At 40.7% G+C, this 15,857-nt stretch overlaps 1 protein-coding gene across 1 annotated transcript; it reads right to left on the minus strand.

The window, feature by feature from the left end:
* Positions 1-4,211: 4,211 nt before the first annotated feature.
* On the minus strand, positions 4,212-11,038 carry RPL8 (ribosomal protein L8). Its single transcript, XM_061627488.1, has 6 exons — positions 10,932-11,038; positions 9,787-9,930; positions 7,886-8,027; positions 7,535-7,753; positions 5,185-5,300; positions 4,212-4,431 (listed from the first exon to the last, which is right to left on the minus strand). Exons 2-6 carry the CDS (start codon positions 9,922-9,924, stop codon positions 4,273-4,275), a joined length of 774 nt encoding a protein of 257 aa, XP_061483472.1. The 5' UTR covers positions 9,925-9,930; positions 10,932-11,038; the 3' UTR covers positions 4,212-4,272.
* Between the last annotated feature and the right edge of the window lie 4,819 nt (positions 11,039-15,857).

Raw genomic sequence — 15,857 nt, forward strand, 5'->3', positions numbered from 1 at the left:
CTGCTATATTCTCACTACATGCCTTTGGGTAAATCACTGTCAACCTCAGTCTTCTCCCCACCCCACCCTCCAAATCTGGAATGTGATGGGTGATATTGACTTGCCTTACAAGGTTGTTGTACGGATCAGAGTTAGATAATGACTGAAGCACTGTGAACACTTGATAGTGATATACAAAGTTAACCATTATCCATCAGGTAAATCACTTGGGGGTGGTGATTCCTGTACACGCATTCCATAGCTATACTGAAATTGTCAATGTACGATATTGATCATCAGCATTTATGTTACCTTAATTCCAAGTTTGAGCCTCCCAATTACTTAGCAATCTATCAACAGTTTTCTATCAACTGATTCACAGACATTTGCTTTACACATTCACCTCCCTGGAAATATGTTGGTGTATGGGCAAAATTATAACACCAATCAGTTACTGAGAGGCAGCAAATTCCTTTGGTTACTCCTTTCTGGGCATTAGGCAATCAGCTGTACAGCCAGCAGTGATCCCCATGACTGAAACAAATACATTTGTCCAAGCACAAAAACTGGCACTGCTGCTCACATGTAGAACAAATTGTTTAGTGCATGGGCTTTCTATTGTTAGTCCCATCAAGTGCTTTTTTAGATGAGTGGTGATTATGGAATTTATTAAACAGCACATGTAAACCCAGCCCTAAGTCTTTTATCTACCATGATCATATTGGAAACTTTCACCTACCCGTTACTGCCTAATTTTCAAACATGCTTTAAAAAGATTATTTTCGGAATTGTATTGTGCTGATTAATGAATAAATTTTGGCTGGCTTTTATATCTACATTCTGCTACTTACTACTTGGAACAGCTCTTAAAAATTGGGGTTTTTTTTCTGGTATTTCGGTTTAAATGTCTTTTTTAATGCATAAATTAAAAAACTTCTAAAGTTTTTCTAGTTAATTCCTGCTCCATCTAATTCCTCCAAAAAAAAAAAAGTGTTCCCTTAGGTGCTAATGGATTTTGTGTTTCTCCACATCTGATTCCTATATCTATACCTGCAACATCATTCTGTACTTTATTTTGTTCTTGGACATACCATCTTGCTCAATGCAAAATCTACTAATTTCCATTTTCTTTTTTTGCTGTGTCTTGTGTTTGCATCTCACACATCAGCTTCTAGTTTTCAACCTTGTGGCTTAAAAACTAACAACCTTTTTGAACTAAATTTTTCCAAAGAAAGGCAAGTAAGGGGAATAATACAGTAATACCTCAGTCAAAGTAGATGCGTTCCTGGGCATTACTTCTTTAACAGAAACTTTGGTACCAGAGGTAGAAATAACATGGAAAGTTTAGGGATAGGTTCCTACACTTGCTCATAGATGGTGTAGGCAGCTTCAACGGGCTTTAAAGGGTGCGTACCCAGCACCCATCCCCTCCCCCCCGAAACCTAATTTTAGTTTTCTAACAAATTTACATCTGTTAGCTAGAGCACTGCAACATGTAGCAAAATTCATAAATTACCTCTATTTGGGCTGCAATTCTAAAACTGCCAATCTTACTGTAGTATACTTGATCCTATTTTCTACTGCATGGGTATAATCTCTAAACTCAAGCTGTTGAAATGGACAAAAAAGCTTATGCATGTAGGCTGGCTCTGTGTTCTACGTGTTGTGAAAATCATGAAGATTCTTTCAGGTCATCGTAGTGTTCTTAAAAATGTAAATGTACTGCCTTCAAGTCCAACCTGACTTATGGCAACCCTATGAATAAGGTTTTCATGAGGCCGAGAGGCAGTGACTGGCCCAAGGTCACCCAGTGAGCTTCATGGCTGTGTGGAGATTCAAACCCTGGTCTCCCAGGTCATAGTCCAACACCTTAACCACTATACCACACTGGCTCTCTCTAGTGTTCTTAATGTATTAACTATAAAAAAGGTACCATGTAGCAAGATCCCTTTTTTATGTAGTTAACCATTTATACTTGTTACATGGGTTATACATAAAGCTAGCCTAGATGACATGTTTGGGGCTTTCAGGCTCTTCAAGTTTTCTCCCAACAAAAACATCCCCCCCCAAGTTTTAATTCATTTTTATTTACATTGATATACTTGAAGGCTTATGTATTTTGTGTACTTTGAATATTATTAATTCAATTTATAGTCCACCTTTCCTCCCAAAGGAAGTATCAATTAATGCCAAAATCACAAATAATAATCAGTAGTTACTCCTAGTAGCAATTTTCAAGCAATATAAAATACAATAGCAAACATGTTGACTTTTTTTCCGCAGGACCTTATTGTTAGCAGTTAGAATTGCTAGTCTGCTTCTAATCAGTCATCCTTATGCTGGGCTAAATTGCTCCAAGAGCTGCTGTTCGTCAATAATTGCAGCACTCCATTTCACTAGAAGGTTGCTATCTTTAAGACAGAGAACGTGTGCCTTTTAGCTGTTGGACTCTTAACTCTCCTCAGCCTGAACCAGCACATCCAATGGTCAGGAAAGATGCACAGCGTAAGCCAGCAACATCCGAGTGTGTCAATTTTCCCGCCTGCCTTAAAAGTAGCAATGTAGCTACAACTGCAAGAAAAGTCTTCCAATTGCTCTACATCTAGGAAAAGCTGTACCTGCTGCAGTGACTACTGGCTGCTCTTTAAAGCAGTTTCTGTGCTCACAAATTTGTTTCCATTTGTACTGAGGAGAGCTGCCTGCTATTTTCTGTTATCTTTTCTGCAAGCGTTCTAAAGATTTGTTATGTTGAGCTATATAGCTTGTGAAAGGCAATGAAAAAACAAGAATGAGTAAATGTCATTTTTCTAGCTTGACAAATATACTGATAACTGCTTTCAAGTTTTGCGCCTGTGCTACAGCTTCCTTTTGTGAAACCTGTCTTCCCTCTGCCCACATATTCTTTATCAGCAAAATGCAGCATGTTTGTGTTAACTTTATATCATGCAAGACAATACTGCTATAAAAAGCGTCTAGAAACTATGTAGTTTCAAAAGGGCACAAAGCTGCTTTCTCTACCTGCAATCTTGGTATTAGCCTTCAATCATTACAGCTACTGAACTACTGAACTTTTTTTCCTCTACTTGCTCAATGAAGTTAGGCATTCATTAGCAATTTATACTGAACTGTAAGGGGCAAAGCAGACTATAGAAAATGGATTGAATTCACCTCAGCCTTTGCATTAAATGGAAAGCAGGAACTTCCAACGCTATCCCATGCATCAGTCAGTCCCTTCTCTTATGTGGTGCTGCTGCTATAAAGACTGTCACAAGGGAAAGGGTGTGTGTGTGGAAGCTTGGAAAAAATAATGCGGAAGTAGCCTTAACTCTGGATCCAGCCCCTTGAACCATAGTTGAAATTCAAGTTCTAGGCAAGCTGACATACAACCTCATTCCATTATTAGGATCTGAGCTGCTTGGAGTAGCCTTCTCCAATTTGACTCTGAACAGCTGACATCCATATCAGGCTGCTTTTGCCAGATTATAGAATGGAGACTGCTATTTCAGCAAGAACCAAGGTTATAAGGACCACTGGGAGTAGTTTTATGGTTCTGGTCCTTTTTAAACAAGACTCTCCAAGAAAAATAATGGGCTGTTGTATAAGCAGAAGTTCACTTGCACAGCTTTGGATACAACAGGACTTCTCTCATGCACCACCATAATCTGGAGGGTCCCCCAAGTCTCTTGAGCAGTTCAGGAGGATGTGCTGGGAGAGGTCCTGTTGCACGTAGAAGTATGTTTGGCTTCTGCAATGGGTGTGTTTTGATCACAACCCATTGTAACTTAGTCTAATCTTTTACACTAAAGTATTTCTGTGACAGCAGACCACACCAGCTTAAAGATATAAGCAGATAAGAAACAAATTTATTATTTTATTCTGCATTTAAAGGATTCTGTTTTAGGATTAAGCCAAGCATATTGCTCTGTTCTCCCACCTTTCCATTTTTTCTATACGTGGGGAAGCATGTTACTTTCTGTACTAAGCTTTTCAGCTACTTTGAAGCTTAATTTAAGAGCATTAGACCGCTGCAGGATCAGACCAAAGTTCCATCTAGTCCAGCTTCCTGTTCTCACAGTGGCTAACCAGATGCCTAAGGTCTCTGGGCAACTTTGTATATCCCCTCCATGTGAAAGAACTTCCTTTGGAAGGTAATATAAAATTTCAGGACTATTTAGAAATGTGGGAAATGCTTTAACGAGCTTTTACAATGAAAAAGAAAAGTCTTCACACAATTTTACAAGTTTTGCACAAAAGATGGCATTTATTTCTTTATGAATATATTGAACTGAATATTTAGTTCTCCTTCTCCTGCACAGTCTTTGTTCCACGCAATCTACCAGTACGACGGGCTGCAATGAGACCAACCTTGCGACCGGCTGGAGCATCTCTTCGGATGGTTGAAGGCTTACCAATGTGCTGATGGTTACCACCACCAAAGGGATGTTCAACAGGCTGTGAAAGAACAGCAACTACCATAGTCAAAAGCAGAACAGTAAATTACTTCAAACACAAAAGAAACTAGTTCTAGAAGGTGGAATCTCAAAAAAAAAAAAAAAACCCAGCAATAAGCATTTGGTTAATGCCACTGATCGTCTGCCTACTTGTCTTTGATTACAGGCTTGATTTCATGACCTTCAGGAAATGGTGCAATAATGTTATATCCTGCTGTTAAGCTGTGAAATCAATTGTTTTGTTTTCGCTTTGAATGGAATGGTTTTTTTCTTTACATTAGTTAGTTGGGGGCAAAAGGTGCCAGCATAGATATATTAATTATGTGAATTAAATATTTAAAGCACTGCCTGTAAACAAACATACTGCAGATTAAAAACAAAATTAAGATAGCCTCTTGGGTTGTATCAGAACTGTCCATTAGCAGCCATTCCACCTGGCTGCATGTGCAGGAGAAGGGACACTTCCAATCCAGGCCCTCAGCTGGGGCCAACCACCCTTTGGCTCCTAACTTTTCAGAACTATTCTCCAGTAACTATTCCACCTAATCCACAGTATGGAGCCAATAGCTGAATTTTGATTATTTTCCTCCTCCTTCCCCATTTCATTTTCCTATTGTATGAGGTCTCTAAACTAATGGATTACAGTAATTTAAAACTGTGAGCCACCTTCAGTGCTTTGGCAGAAAAATATATTACTAGCAGGTTGGTAACCAGAGGAAGCTAAATCAACATGGCAAATATATGAACTACTTACATTCATAGCTACACCACGGACACGTGGCCAGCAATTTCTCTTTGCCTTGTATTTGTGGTAAGCCCGGCCAGCCTTCAGGATGGGTTTGTCAATACGACCACCACCAGCAACAATACCTGGAAGATTTAAAGAGTTTTTTCTTTACTTTTCAAAAACATGTTCAATGAGAAATAAGTCCTGAATTATCACCATAAAAGATGATCAATTGCAAATCTTTGCATACCTTCCAAACTTAGCACTAGCTGTAGCAGTAGACAATGTTTACCAAATCATTTAACACAAAACTTTCAAGTGTTCTCAGTCAGAAGTGTATCTATGCCATAGATATTTAGGAAGTGTATTTAATAAGAAACCTTCTGCTCTAAGACATGATGCAACTATTTAATATTTTCTAGCTGTGATCAGACTTATTAAATGTTACTGTACCACTGGGGGCGCTATGTGTGTGCCCTTGAGATCTTCCCTGGTGTTTGCAAAGCCTCTGAGCACCACTGCCCACATCATGAGGAGGCAGAGGTGATTGCCCCCCCCCCAAAAAAAAACCTGGAGGAAGTGGGAAGACCTTTTTCTTCTTCCTCTTTCAGCTCTATGTGCCTTTCAAGGCTGAGACTGGCACCTGAACAAAAAGCAACACAACTGAGTAGGAGAGAAAGTGGAGCATCTAGGAGACTGGGGCAAGGAAAACAGAGTGGCCAGGGAGAGGGGATGGGGTGCCACAAGAGGTAGATGTCAATGGAGTGACAGAGATGGCACATGCACATAGGAGATGCAAAATAGATAACTTGAAATTAGAGGTTTCCCCCACAGTTCTCACACCATCGCATCGGAGAAAGCATGTTTCCACTAACAACTTCAGATCTGGTGCTTTCTAGTGTTGGCATGGTCCAGAAGCACAGGTCCTCAATTTTTACAAGGGATTTTCTCAAAACCATAATCCAACCACACATCTTTGTTTTATTGATTACATTTATATCCCAGCTTTCCTCCAAAGAGTTCAAGATGGTGTACATGATTATCCTCCCAATACATTTTATCCTCACAACTATGCTGTTAGGATGGCCCAAGATCACCCAGCAAACTTCATGGCTGAGTAGGGATTTGAACCCTGGTCTCCCAGGTCCTAGTCCAACACTTTAAACCACAACACCACACTGGCCCTAACCAGAACACAGATGCAATCTGATTTTGTTCATTTCATTGTCATACTATGTAAAACTCCTGAAGGTCTATGAGGATTCATGTTTTTCTGGTGCTGGATCTGTGGCTTTTACTGTGCAGTCTACCAATATAAATTTTAATTTGATGATGGGGAGGGCAGGAGCACATGTAAAATAATGTGGATTCAAGAGGATCTATTTTCAAGTCTGCTCAGTCTGATTTTATCCAAATTTCCTGGAAAATCAAAGTGTGTCTCTGGGTGTGACCACTTTTTGTTTGGGGGGCAGCAACCACAGGGGTGATTTCCACAGCATTCTCAGAATTCCAAATGTGTGCAATCCTCAAACAAAAAGAGCAAAAACCAGAAAGCTACATGAATACCTGGAGCAGTGTTATATCTATACTGCTATGGTACTTCTTAATTATATAGTTTTCTTTTTCTGTATATTTCTTCCTTATTACTGTATATTTGGAAAATTTGCACAAAACATTTCTGAAATTCCAGGCAAAAAGACTGGTGATCCCTGCTGTAGCATATCCTATTAAAATAATTAAATAATGATACCCAACACAATTTGTGCAGTGTGATTCTGAGTTCTATTTTCTCAAGCATTTACAAGCAACAAATACCACACAGAAACCAAGGTACCAGTAATAATCGAACAATCTCAGGGGCTCAGTCTCATTCTTGCAATGCAATATACCATCCTCTACCAACAATGCCCTTCTGGCTAGAGACAAAACAAGTCAGACTATGCAAAAATATATGGACACGTATTTTAACCTCTCAAGATCCTGCTGCCAACCTAAAAGTCACTTATTCAGCAAACAATTTCACATACTCCAAAATAAAATTGCTCAACTAGAGTTTAACAAAGTCTGAGCTCTCAACAATCAATTGAGATCATGGTCCTCTCTTCCACTACAGGTCTTGAATTACTGTAACAAAGCCAGTACAATGGGGCTATCACCAATTACTGCTGTTGTAAATAGTCACTGTAATTGAGCTGTGTAAAGTGTTGCAGGTTCTATCTCCTACATTTCAAGTCCTTTTAAAAAATGTTACTGGTTACTTGTAAGCACCAGATACTCTACAAGATTGTGGAAGTACTGCAGTCGCCTATTCTAAAACTACAAATACTTCAGCTTATGAGGCATGAAGGGCCTACTATACATTTGAGGCAATACTTACCAACAACTGCTCTGTTTGCAGAGGAGATCACCTTCTTGGATCCAGAAGGCAGCTTCACTCTGGTTTTTTTTGTTTCAGGATTGTGGGAGATAACTGTGGCATAGTTTCCAGAAGCACGGGCTAGTTTACCACGATCACCGGGTTTCTCTTCAAGACAGCAGATAATGGTGCCTTCTGGCATAGTACCAACAGGCAGGACATTGCCAATGTTGAGCTGAGCTACAGGATTTGCACACATGAAAAACATTTCAAAGAGCAGCAATATCACTCTGACCCACATTATTTCTCTGAGACATACATTTTAAGCTACTTTCAAAGAAACATTAATGACTGTTTATTGCCTTTACTCACCTTTCTTGCCACAGTAAACAAATTGCCCAGTATGAATGCCTTCGGCTGCAATGAACAATTCTGTTCGTTTCTTAAACCTGTACGGATCACGGAAAACAACCTTGGCAAGAGGAGCTCCTCGACCAGGATCATGAATTATATCCTATTGGAATATAAATGCAATTTAAGAATCTTATGATTTCAGACACAGTACATTATTAGCAAAACCATCAACATATTCAGTAAAATATACTTGCAGACTTGCCAGATCAAAAGACCAGGTATTTTGAGGTAACACTTGTTTAGCCATAAAGGGTAATATTACATGCCTACAGAACTTAGGAGCTAACTCATTTCCACATATTTTCAACTTGGGAACAGCTGGGTTGAAAAGATGAGGACTGGTCAATCCTCCCCTCCCAAAATAAGTGAAAGCTTTGTTTCTTGATACAGTTCAGCTCCTTTCAGCCTAGTCATTCCTTTTAAATGGAAGCCTCTATTTGCCTTACTCTCAAGCAAGGTATAAATATTTTCCAGGGCTTCTTGGTATCTACTTAGCTTCTTCCCCAACACCTTTTATTTATTTACTTATATCAGCCATTAGCAGAACAAAACTACTTTGGGAAAAAGCAACTGAAAACAAGTGCGACTTTAGGATTTCCCTAAAACCTCAAGTGTTGGAGCCTGTCACAGCACAGGTGACAATGAGTTCTGGAGATATTGGGGCTGCTGCAGAAAATTTCCCCCTCTCTCACACCCACCAATCTAACTGCTCTCAGAACCAGGTATGTGAGAAGGGCATGGGTTGCCCCTCCTAAACGTATGGTCCTTTGAATAACTTGAACTAAGATTGTTCAAGGTTTTGAAGTTAAAACCAGCACCTTAAATTGGGCTCGGAAATTAATCAACAACCACTGTAGCTGGCACATTATTGGTGTTACATATTCCAACCACTTAGCTCCCACTAACACTCGGGGAGCTGCCTTCTGAACCAGCTGGTTTCCAAACCATTTTCAGGCAGTCCCAGGTAGGATACATTACAGTAGTTGAGCCTGGCAGTGAGTAATACAGGGATAACTGAGGCACAATCTGACCTCTCCAGATAAAGCCACAGCTGGTGTACCAGCCTAAGTTGATAAAAAAAATTCCTTGCTGCCACCACTACCTGTGTTTCTCCAGTTACCAAGTCCAAGAGAACTCCCAAACTGCAAACCTGTTCCTTCAGGGGGAGTGCAAACCCACCCAAGATCACTTTAGACCATTTACTGATCTAGTTGATTCCCTTACCCACCATCAATACCTCAGTCTTGCCTGTGTTTCAACTTCAGTTTGGTTGCCCTCACCCACCCCAAGACTGCCTCCAGTCTTTATTCATCAGCCTCCCTAGGATTATAAAATGTATAAGAAGGTACAGCTGAGTATCATCTGCATACTGATGACACTTCAGTCCAAATCTCTGGATGAAACCACATTCAGAGTTTCATGTAGATGTTAAAATTTACATAACTTACTCACATTTGATATCCTACCAAAGTCATTTAACAAATAAATACAAATATATGTATGCATTCTATTAACTACCACTAACTCATACTACAACCTTAACACCAATTCACTTCAGATATTTTATACTTTTAAGAATTCTTTATTGTTACTGTCAGTGACCAGCATGAGGTAGTCAGATAAAATACTTTAAAATTTCACAAAATCATGTATAACAAAATACCTTCTGTACTAATTATATCTGGACAATACTCTTGATCTTATAATATCCTAGCCCTGCCTGTAACTACTCTTATTACAAAAAAACAATTTGAGATTTCTTAAAATTTAACTATCTTTTATTAAGATAGTTACAAGAATCTATCAAAACATAACCAAAGCACACCATTTCCAGAATATCTCCACAACTTGGTACTTGCCTTTACAATGCCCTTGATGTAGCCATGTCTTTCAGCAAAGTCTACAGCTCTCAGCTTTGCTGCGCCCTTCCTGTGCTTCACATGGGCCCTGAACACAGACCCCGCACCTTTTCTTTGACCCCTGATTACACGTCCCATTGTGTACTGGAAAATAAATAGTTATTAGCATATTCACGTAGAAGATTTAGTTCTTTACAGTAGAAAGATTATGTAAAGTGTGCTGCAATTTAAAAGAGAATGATAGCTAGGATGGAGAGTTAAACATTATCGGTATCTAGTGAGCCCATTTCTGTATTTAATTGCTGCATTTTTCTCTCATCCTATAGTATCACAGATTCTTGATAATACACATGGTGTTTCCTGTCATTCTGATGTTTTATTTAAGGACTTGCAAAGCCATCTCATTTTTGAAGTGCCAAGAGTTTTTTTTTCATTAGGTGAGAGTGCAGCTTTTTTACATGGGAACTTACTGTTTCGTCATGGTCTCACACCACACATTGCAGTAAATAACCTGGTTTTTTTTAAGAAGAGCTTTAATAGGAATGTTTGCATCTCATTTTGCTTCCTACGCCAATAGATTACTCTTGGTATACGGGTTTAGAGCTAAAATATTTGTCATCTGCAGGTTCGCTTTTTAAAAAGTGGAACATGACCTCTGACTAAAAAGGAATAAAAAATATACAACAGCGGGAGTGTTTAAAATGTTAAGAATCATTTTTAAGCCACAAGAAATTGGAAACCTCGCAAACTGTAGGTTAAGCGCTCCAACAGTTTACTGAAAAGAATGGAAACTAATGCTGTACAGAGGAATAAAGAGGCACTGCCCTGCCGTGTAGCTACCAATTGCCAACATTCTAAAAAATCACAAGTAGGGAGCTATTCTCTTCCCCACATTCCCTTCAAGTTCGGTCTTCTATCTCAGCACATCCCCCTGCTCGTGGCCTCGGCAGCCGAAGGAGAATCCAGGCTCGCCCTGCCGCGGGAGGAAACCGAGCTCGAAACCACATGGCAATTGTTTCTCCTTCCCCGCTCACAAAATCAGCAAGGAAAATCGAAGGACGATGACCACTAGAAGTGGCCGGTGGAGAGCCGCCGCCGTCACGCCGATGGAGACGGATAATCCCGGGGCCCTTTCTGCGTCCTACCTCAGCCGGGACTTGGTTCGGAAAGAAGGAAGCTCGAGGTCACGGCGCCACTAAGTCCTTCCGGCCTGGACGGAGGGCGACAAGCATAGCTGCCACAGGGGCCTTATGGGTAATGTAGTCCTGGTGTCCGGGAACTTGAACTCTGCGAAAAGGCAGCCGCTGCCTTTCCATTCAAGCTTTTGGACACGTGACATGCTCCAGGCTTCCACGTCGGTTCAAGGCAGGACACGGCTCCCCTGTCTCTTTTGCCATTATTACTAGGAGGAGCAAAATGGCAGCGAAGAACGCGATTCTCATTGTCCTGCTTTTCCTTTTCGTCCCCATGACAGGCATTAATGGAAAAGGCATTTACTCACAGCGCGTCTCTGCTGAAGAGCAAAAGACAGAGATCTGGCATGGTCCGTGCCTGTAAATTGCGGGCTCGGAGTGTTAACATCCCCTATCCATATTTACTGAAAAGTCAGTCGCGCTAAAATAAATGGGACTTAATTGCCCCTCCCCTTTCTGTAGATGTTATTTTATTCAAATAAGGGGGAGTTCTCTCTCTTCCCCCCCCCTTATTTCTGATTAATTTAAAAATTGTCATTTAAAAAATCAGTGGGACTTACTTCTTAGTAAGTGAGCTTATTGGTAAGATCGCAGCTAAATGCGTAGCAACCCCCTCCTCGTTTTCCTGCGCGCTGCATAGACCCTGTGCTGTCATTATAACGGAGAAAGCTCCAGCGGAACAAAATACTGCCCATCCCTGCCACACGAGATTGTGCAGCGTCCACCGCCTTCCTGTCAGCAACAGAGGGGCTTGCGTTCTTGCTCGGGGTCCTTCTCCTCTTCCCCTTCCCCCTTGACATTTAAAAGCTGCGTCACAAGCAATCACTCGATAGGTGAAGCTATACCCTGACGTGCAGATACAATAGTGAGAAAGGCTTCATCTACTGACTTTCTGCTTGGCTTGCCATGAAGCTGTTAAGGAGCCCTCCTGCAAAACAACCTGATGGTCCAAATCGGGGATGGGTCATTAGAAAATTGGGAGGCTTTCATACAGGCAAACGAAAATATCCGTGCTTACTGAAATTAGCTAGTGTTCTCTTGTTCTTTAAGAACGTCAAGATAAGGAGCTTTCAATTCAGCCCCCAGGACTGCTGCGTCCCTTGTGAGTTTGTAATTTTGAAGAAATACTGTCTGTGTTGATTCCTAGGACAAACAGGATCCAAAATGCTTCAAATAATACCTTATTATTGGATGAACTGGGTTGGCAGGTAACAAGTTTCTGATTTGCACCAAATTCTTTTTGAGATCCCGTGGAAACTCTCTGAATCATTTCAGATACAGTCTTTATAAAAGCAGCATCTAGACTCATATCCAACCCAATGTTTTGTTTGGACGCAAGACACTGGCAAGTGTGGGCCTGTGCCAATAATACCTTATAGGGGACAACCTCCTGGATAGGTCCATCCATATCAACAACAAATATCAGTAGAGATAACATTCCCAGAGGAGTGTGTGAGAAAGAAATGCAGTCTTTCCCTAGGTGAAATCAGATGACCCCATTCTTAATCCAAAAGACAAACTTCTCATAGCATTCTTTAATGCTACTGTGAATGAAATAATTGCTCACATAGATGACAGATTTAAGGAAATGGTGCAGTTTAAGGTGGTGTAGTGGTTAGAGTGTTGGACTATGACCTGGGAGACCAGGGTTCGAATCCCCACACAACCATGAAGCTCACTGGGTGACCTTGGACCAGTCACTGCCTCTCAGCCTCAGAGGAAGGCAATGGTAAACCACCTCTGAATACTGCTTACCATGAAAACCCTATTCATAGGGTCGCCATAAGTCGGGATTGACTTGAAGGCAGTCCATTTCCATGGATTCATAGTTGATGCTAAATCTTTGGCTAAAATGAGAGGTGATGACCTTGAAAAGGGCTACAAAGATGTATCTTTACACAGGGAGAAATTGATTCAGCAGAGCTGCTGATGGAGATCAAGAGTTTGTTTCTTTATAAAAATTTGTGTAGACCACTATTCATTAAAAAAATCAAAGCAGTTTGCAGCTATACAAGCACACACCCCATGTAAAAATTTAAAATCAGAAATCATTGACTAACCATTGCAGAAAGATACCTTCTCAATTGCCTACATAAGCCTGGCAGCATAGAAACGTTTTCAGCAGGTGTTTAAAAGTCAGAATTGAAGGTGCCTGCTGAATCTCTATTTATTTATTTTAGTTTTGGTTATATAGTCAGTCTCAAGAAAAATGCACAGCTTTGGCAGCCCTTCAGTAAATCCATAAGTGTAATATTGAGATAGTTACCTCCATTTATGCATAGTACTTTGCATATTCGCACTGGAATTGCCGCATCTGGTGAGAGGTCATTTTCAAAGTTGAAATGGATATAAAATTATCTGCACTGTTCTGTGTCACAAGAACCCCTATTAGGATTAGCACTTATTTCAGTTAAACATAAAATTGGGAGTGATGTGATTGAGGACTTTGCTGTTATTTTCACTGTTTTGGGGATTTTGTTTTTGTATTATTGCTGAACGTTGTTATGAAATGTAAGGGCATTGTTTCAATTTATTGTATATTTCTTATGATGTTTTCTTTAATTTATTGTTTGACTATTTGAATTTTGTTTGGTAACAGTGAATTGTGTAACATTTTTCATGGTGTGGGCTGCCTTGAGCATAAATTCCTATGGAAAGGCAGCAAACAAATAAACCATGATAATGATACCATTATTTATTGGTGAACCGGCTATCACCAATTCGCCCTATGTCCCTCCTACTATGATACCATACAATGTAACTTTTGGGGAGGAAGGGGTGTTTCTGTTTACGTAAGATCATCACATATGGAGGCAATGGCTTGTTTCTTTTTATGACATTTATTCATGTATTTATAGTGTAGCGTTGATATAATGTATTGTCATATTTTCCACTCCTGTTGTAATAAAGATTGAACGCAATGAATGCATTAAGATACATTTATTCATACTTTCATTGCAGCTTCATGTATAAAATTAAGTGAAATATTGTGCTTGATTTGCTTTCATACCGTTAAGGGGCTCCAAATGACTCTCTTTCCCAGGGCCCCCAAATCCCTAGGGTCACCACGGCAGCTGGTGGGCTCACTTGTGATCTGCATGGCACCGAGGTTGCGGACACATCCTGCCATCTATGCATGCTGACCACCTGCCTGGATACTTGTGGAGAGAAATATGAGAATGGTGTTGAATAAACAGTAGCAGATACAACAGATAATGTCTGTGACTAGATGCTCAGTGGGTGTTATGGGAGTAAATATGGGGGAGGGCGCTGTCACCTAGGTATATGCTGCATGTCTCATCTTACTCCTTCATCTCCCACTGGCAAGCTTCCCAGTGTCTCCATTCCAGCTTCACCAGTTGTGGAACACTGCGTAGTCATTTGCAACAATACTAATCTGTCTACAGTGGGGCGTTGCACTGGAACTCTCTCTGCAATTTCTGCTTGTTTTATTCCATGTGCCCTGGCTCATATCCTGCGAGAGAGAGTCATGACTGTTTGGCCAGCAGTGGCAATACATGAAGATGTGCTTGATATGTATTATGCTCCTCATTGCCTTTGCTGGTATAAGGTGGAATTTTTTTTGTACTGGGGGTGGGGTGGAGTGGCCACCAGGGTCTCTGTTTTTACATAGTACATATTTATCATATATTCCCTGTGCAAAGCAAAGCTCCATCTCAGGTAAGCTCCATTGCAACTCCCACCCTGCCTGGCTGGGGATTTCTTGCCTTGCGCCTGCTCACTAGCTCGCTATTTCGCGCTCTTGCGTCCAAGCGCCTGGGTGTTGTTGCAACGGGGGGGGGGGGAGAGTACACATCATATATTGCGAACCAATTGCCTCATGGGGCAGAGTGAGAGGTGGGACTTTGGGAAGAACTGAAAACAATGTGTTTAATGTGTGGGCAAAAAAAGAGCGGATTTCTTAACATTTTAAACAGCGTACAAACAAGAGAAGTGGAGACTACCCAATCACAAAGCGAATAGGGAAAATGTGGGTTATCCGGGTGAGTTTGGACAGGCCCTCTGTGCTCTCAGTGCTTCTCACATCTCTCTTGGGGAAGTTGGGAAGAGTGTGGTGTGGAAACGTCATTTGGGGTAGCCCAATGCTTATTTTGGGGTGCACAGCTATAGTTCCTTTAGTTCCTTATTCATAACTGCAGACTGCAGTCATTGCACACTGATGTGCTTTGTGCAAAAACAACACCTACCCTAGGGAATGATGATGCATCTTGACGAGGAGATGTGTGATATTGGGTATAATAACTCATATTTTGTGGTGTTGTGCCAAATAAACTATTTAGGCTAGTTACATAGCAAGTTGTTGAAAATTAACTGGGAACTGGGCACCAGCATGGTGTGGTGGTTAGAGTGTTGGACTAGGACCTGGGAGACCACGGTTCTAATCCCAATTTAGCCATGAAGCTTGCTGGGTGACCTTGAGCCAGTCACAGTCTCTCAACCTAATCTACCTCACAGGGTTGTTGTGAGGATAAAATGGAGGAGAACCATGTTTGCCACCTTGAACTCCTTGGAGGCAAGGAGGGATGTAAATGCAATAATAAAAATAAATAAATAAATTCAGCATCATAAGAAATATATAAGACAGTGATAACTGCAAGGTCACCAGCTATTTTCCAACTCCTGAGGTATAGATTTTGTAAAAAACAACAGCCCACATTCAACCCTATTCAGCCACTTGGTACCAATTTTGGTCCTGGCTCATGTACTAAAGGATTAAAGTATTCAGCTTCTGCTTGAATTTTCCCTGATTTCCTCTATGGGAATCTGTCGTAACAGTAGTAAACATTGAAAGCCTTGTTATCAACTCATTCACTTGTCAGAGCGAGGGAGATCTGTGAATTACCCTGGTGCTTGGCT

The sequence above is a fragment of the Rhineura floridana genome, chromosome 5 (assembly GCF_030035675.1).
Source record: "Rhineura floridana isolate rRhiFlo1 chromosome 5, rRhiFlo1.hap2, whole genome shotgun sequence".
Classification (NCBI taxonomy): domain Eukaryota; kingdom Metazoa; phylum Chordata; class Lepidosauria; order Squamata; family Rhineuridae; genus Rhineura; species Rhineura floridana.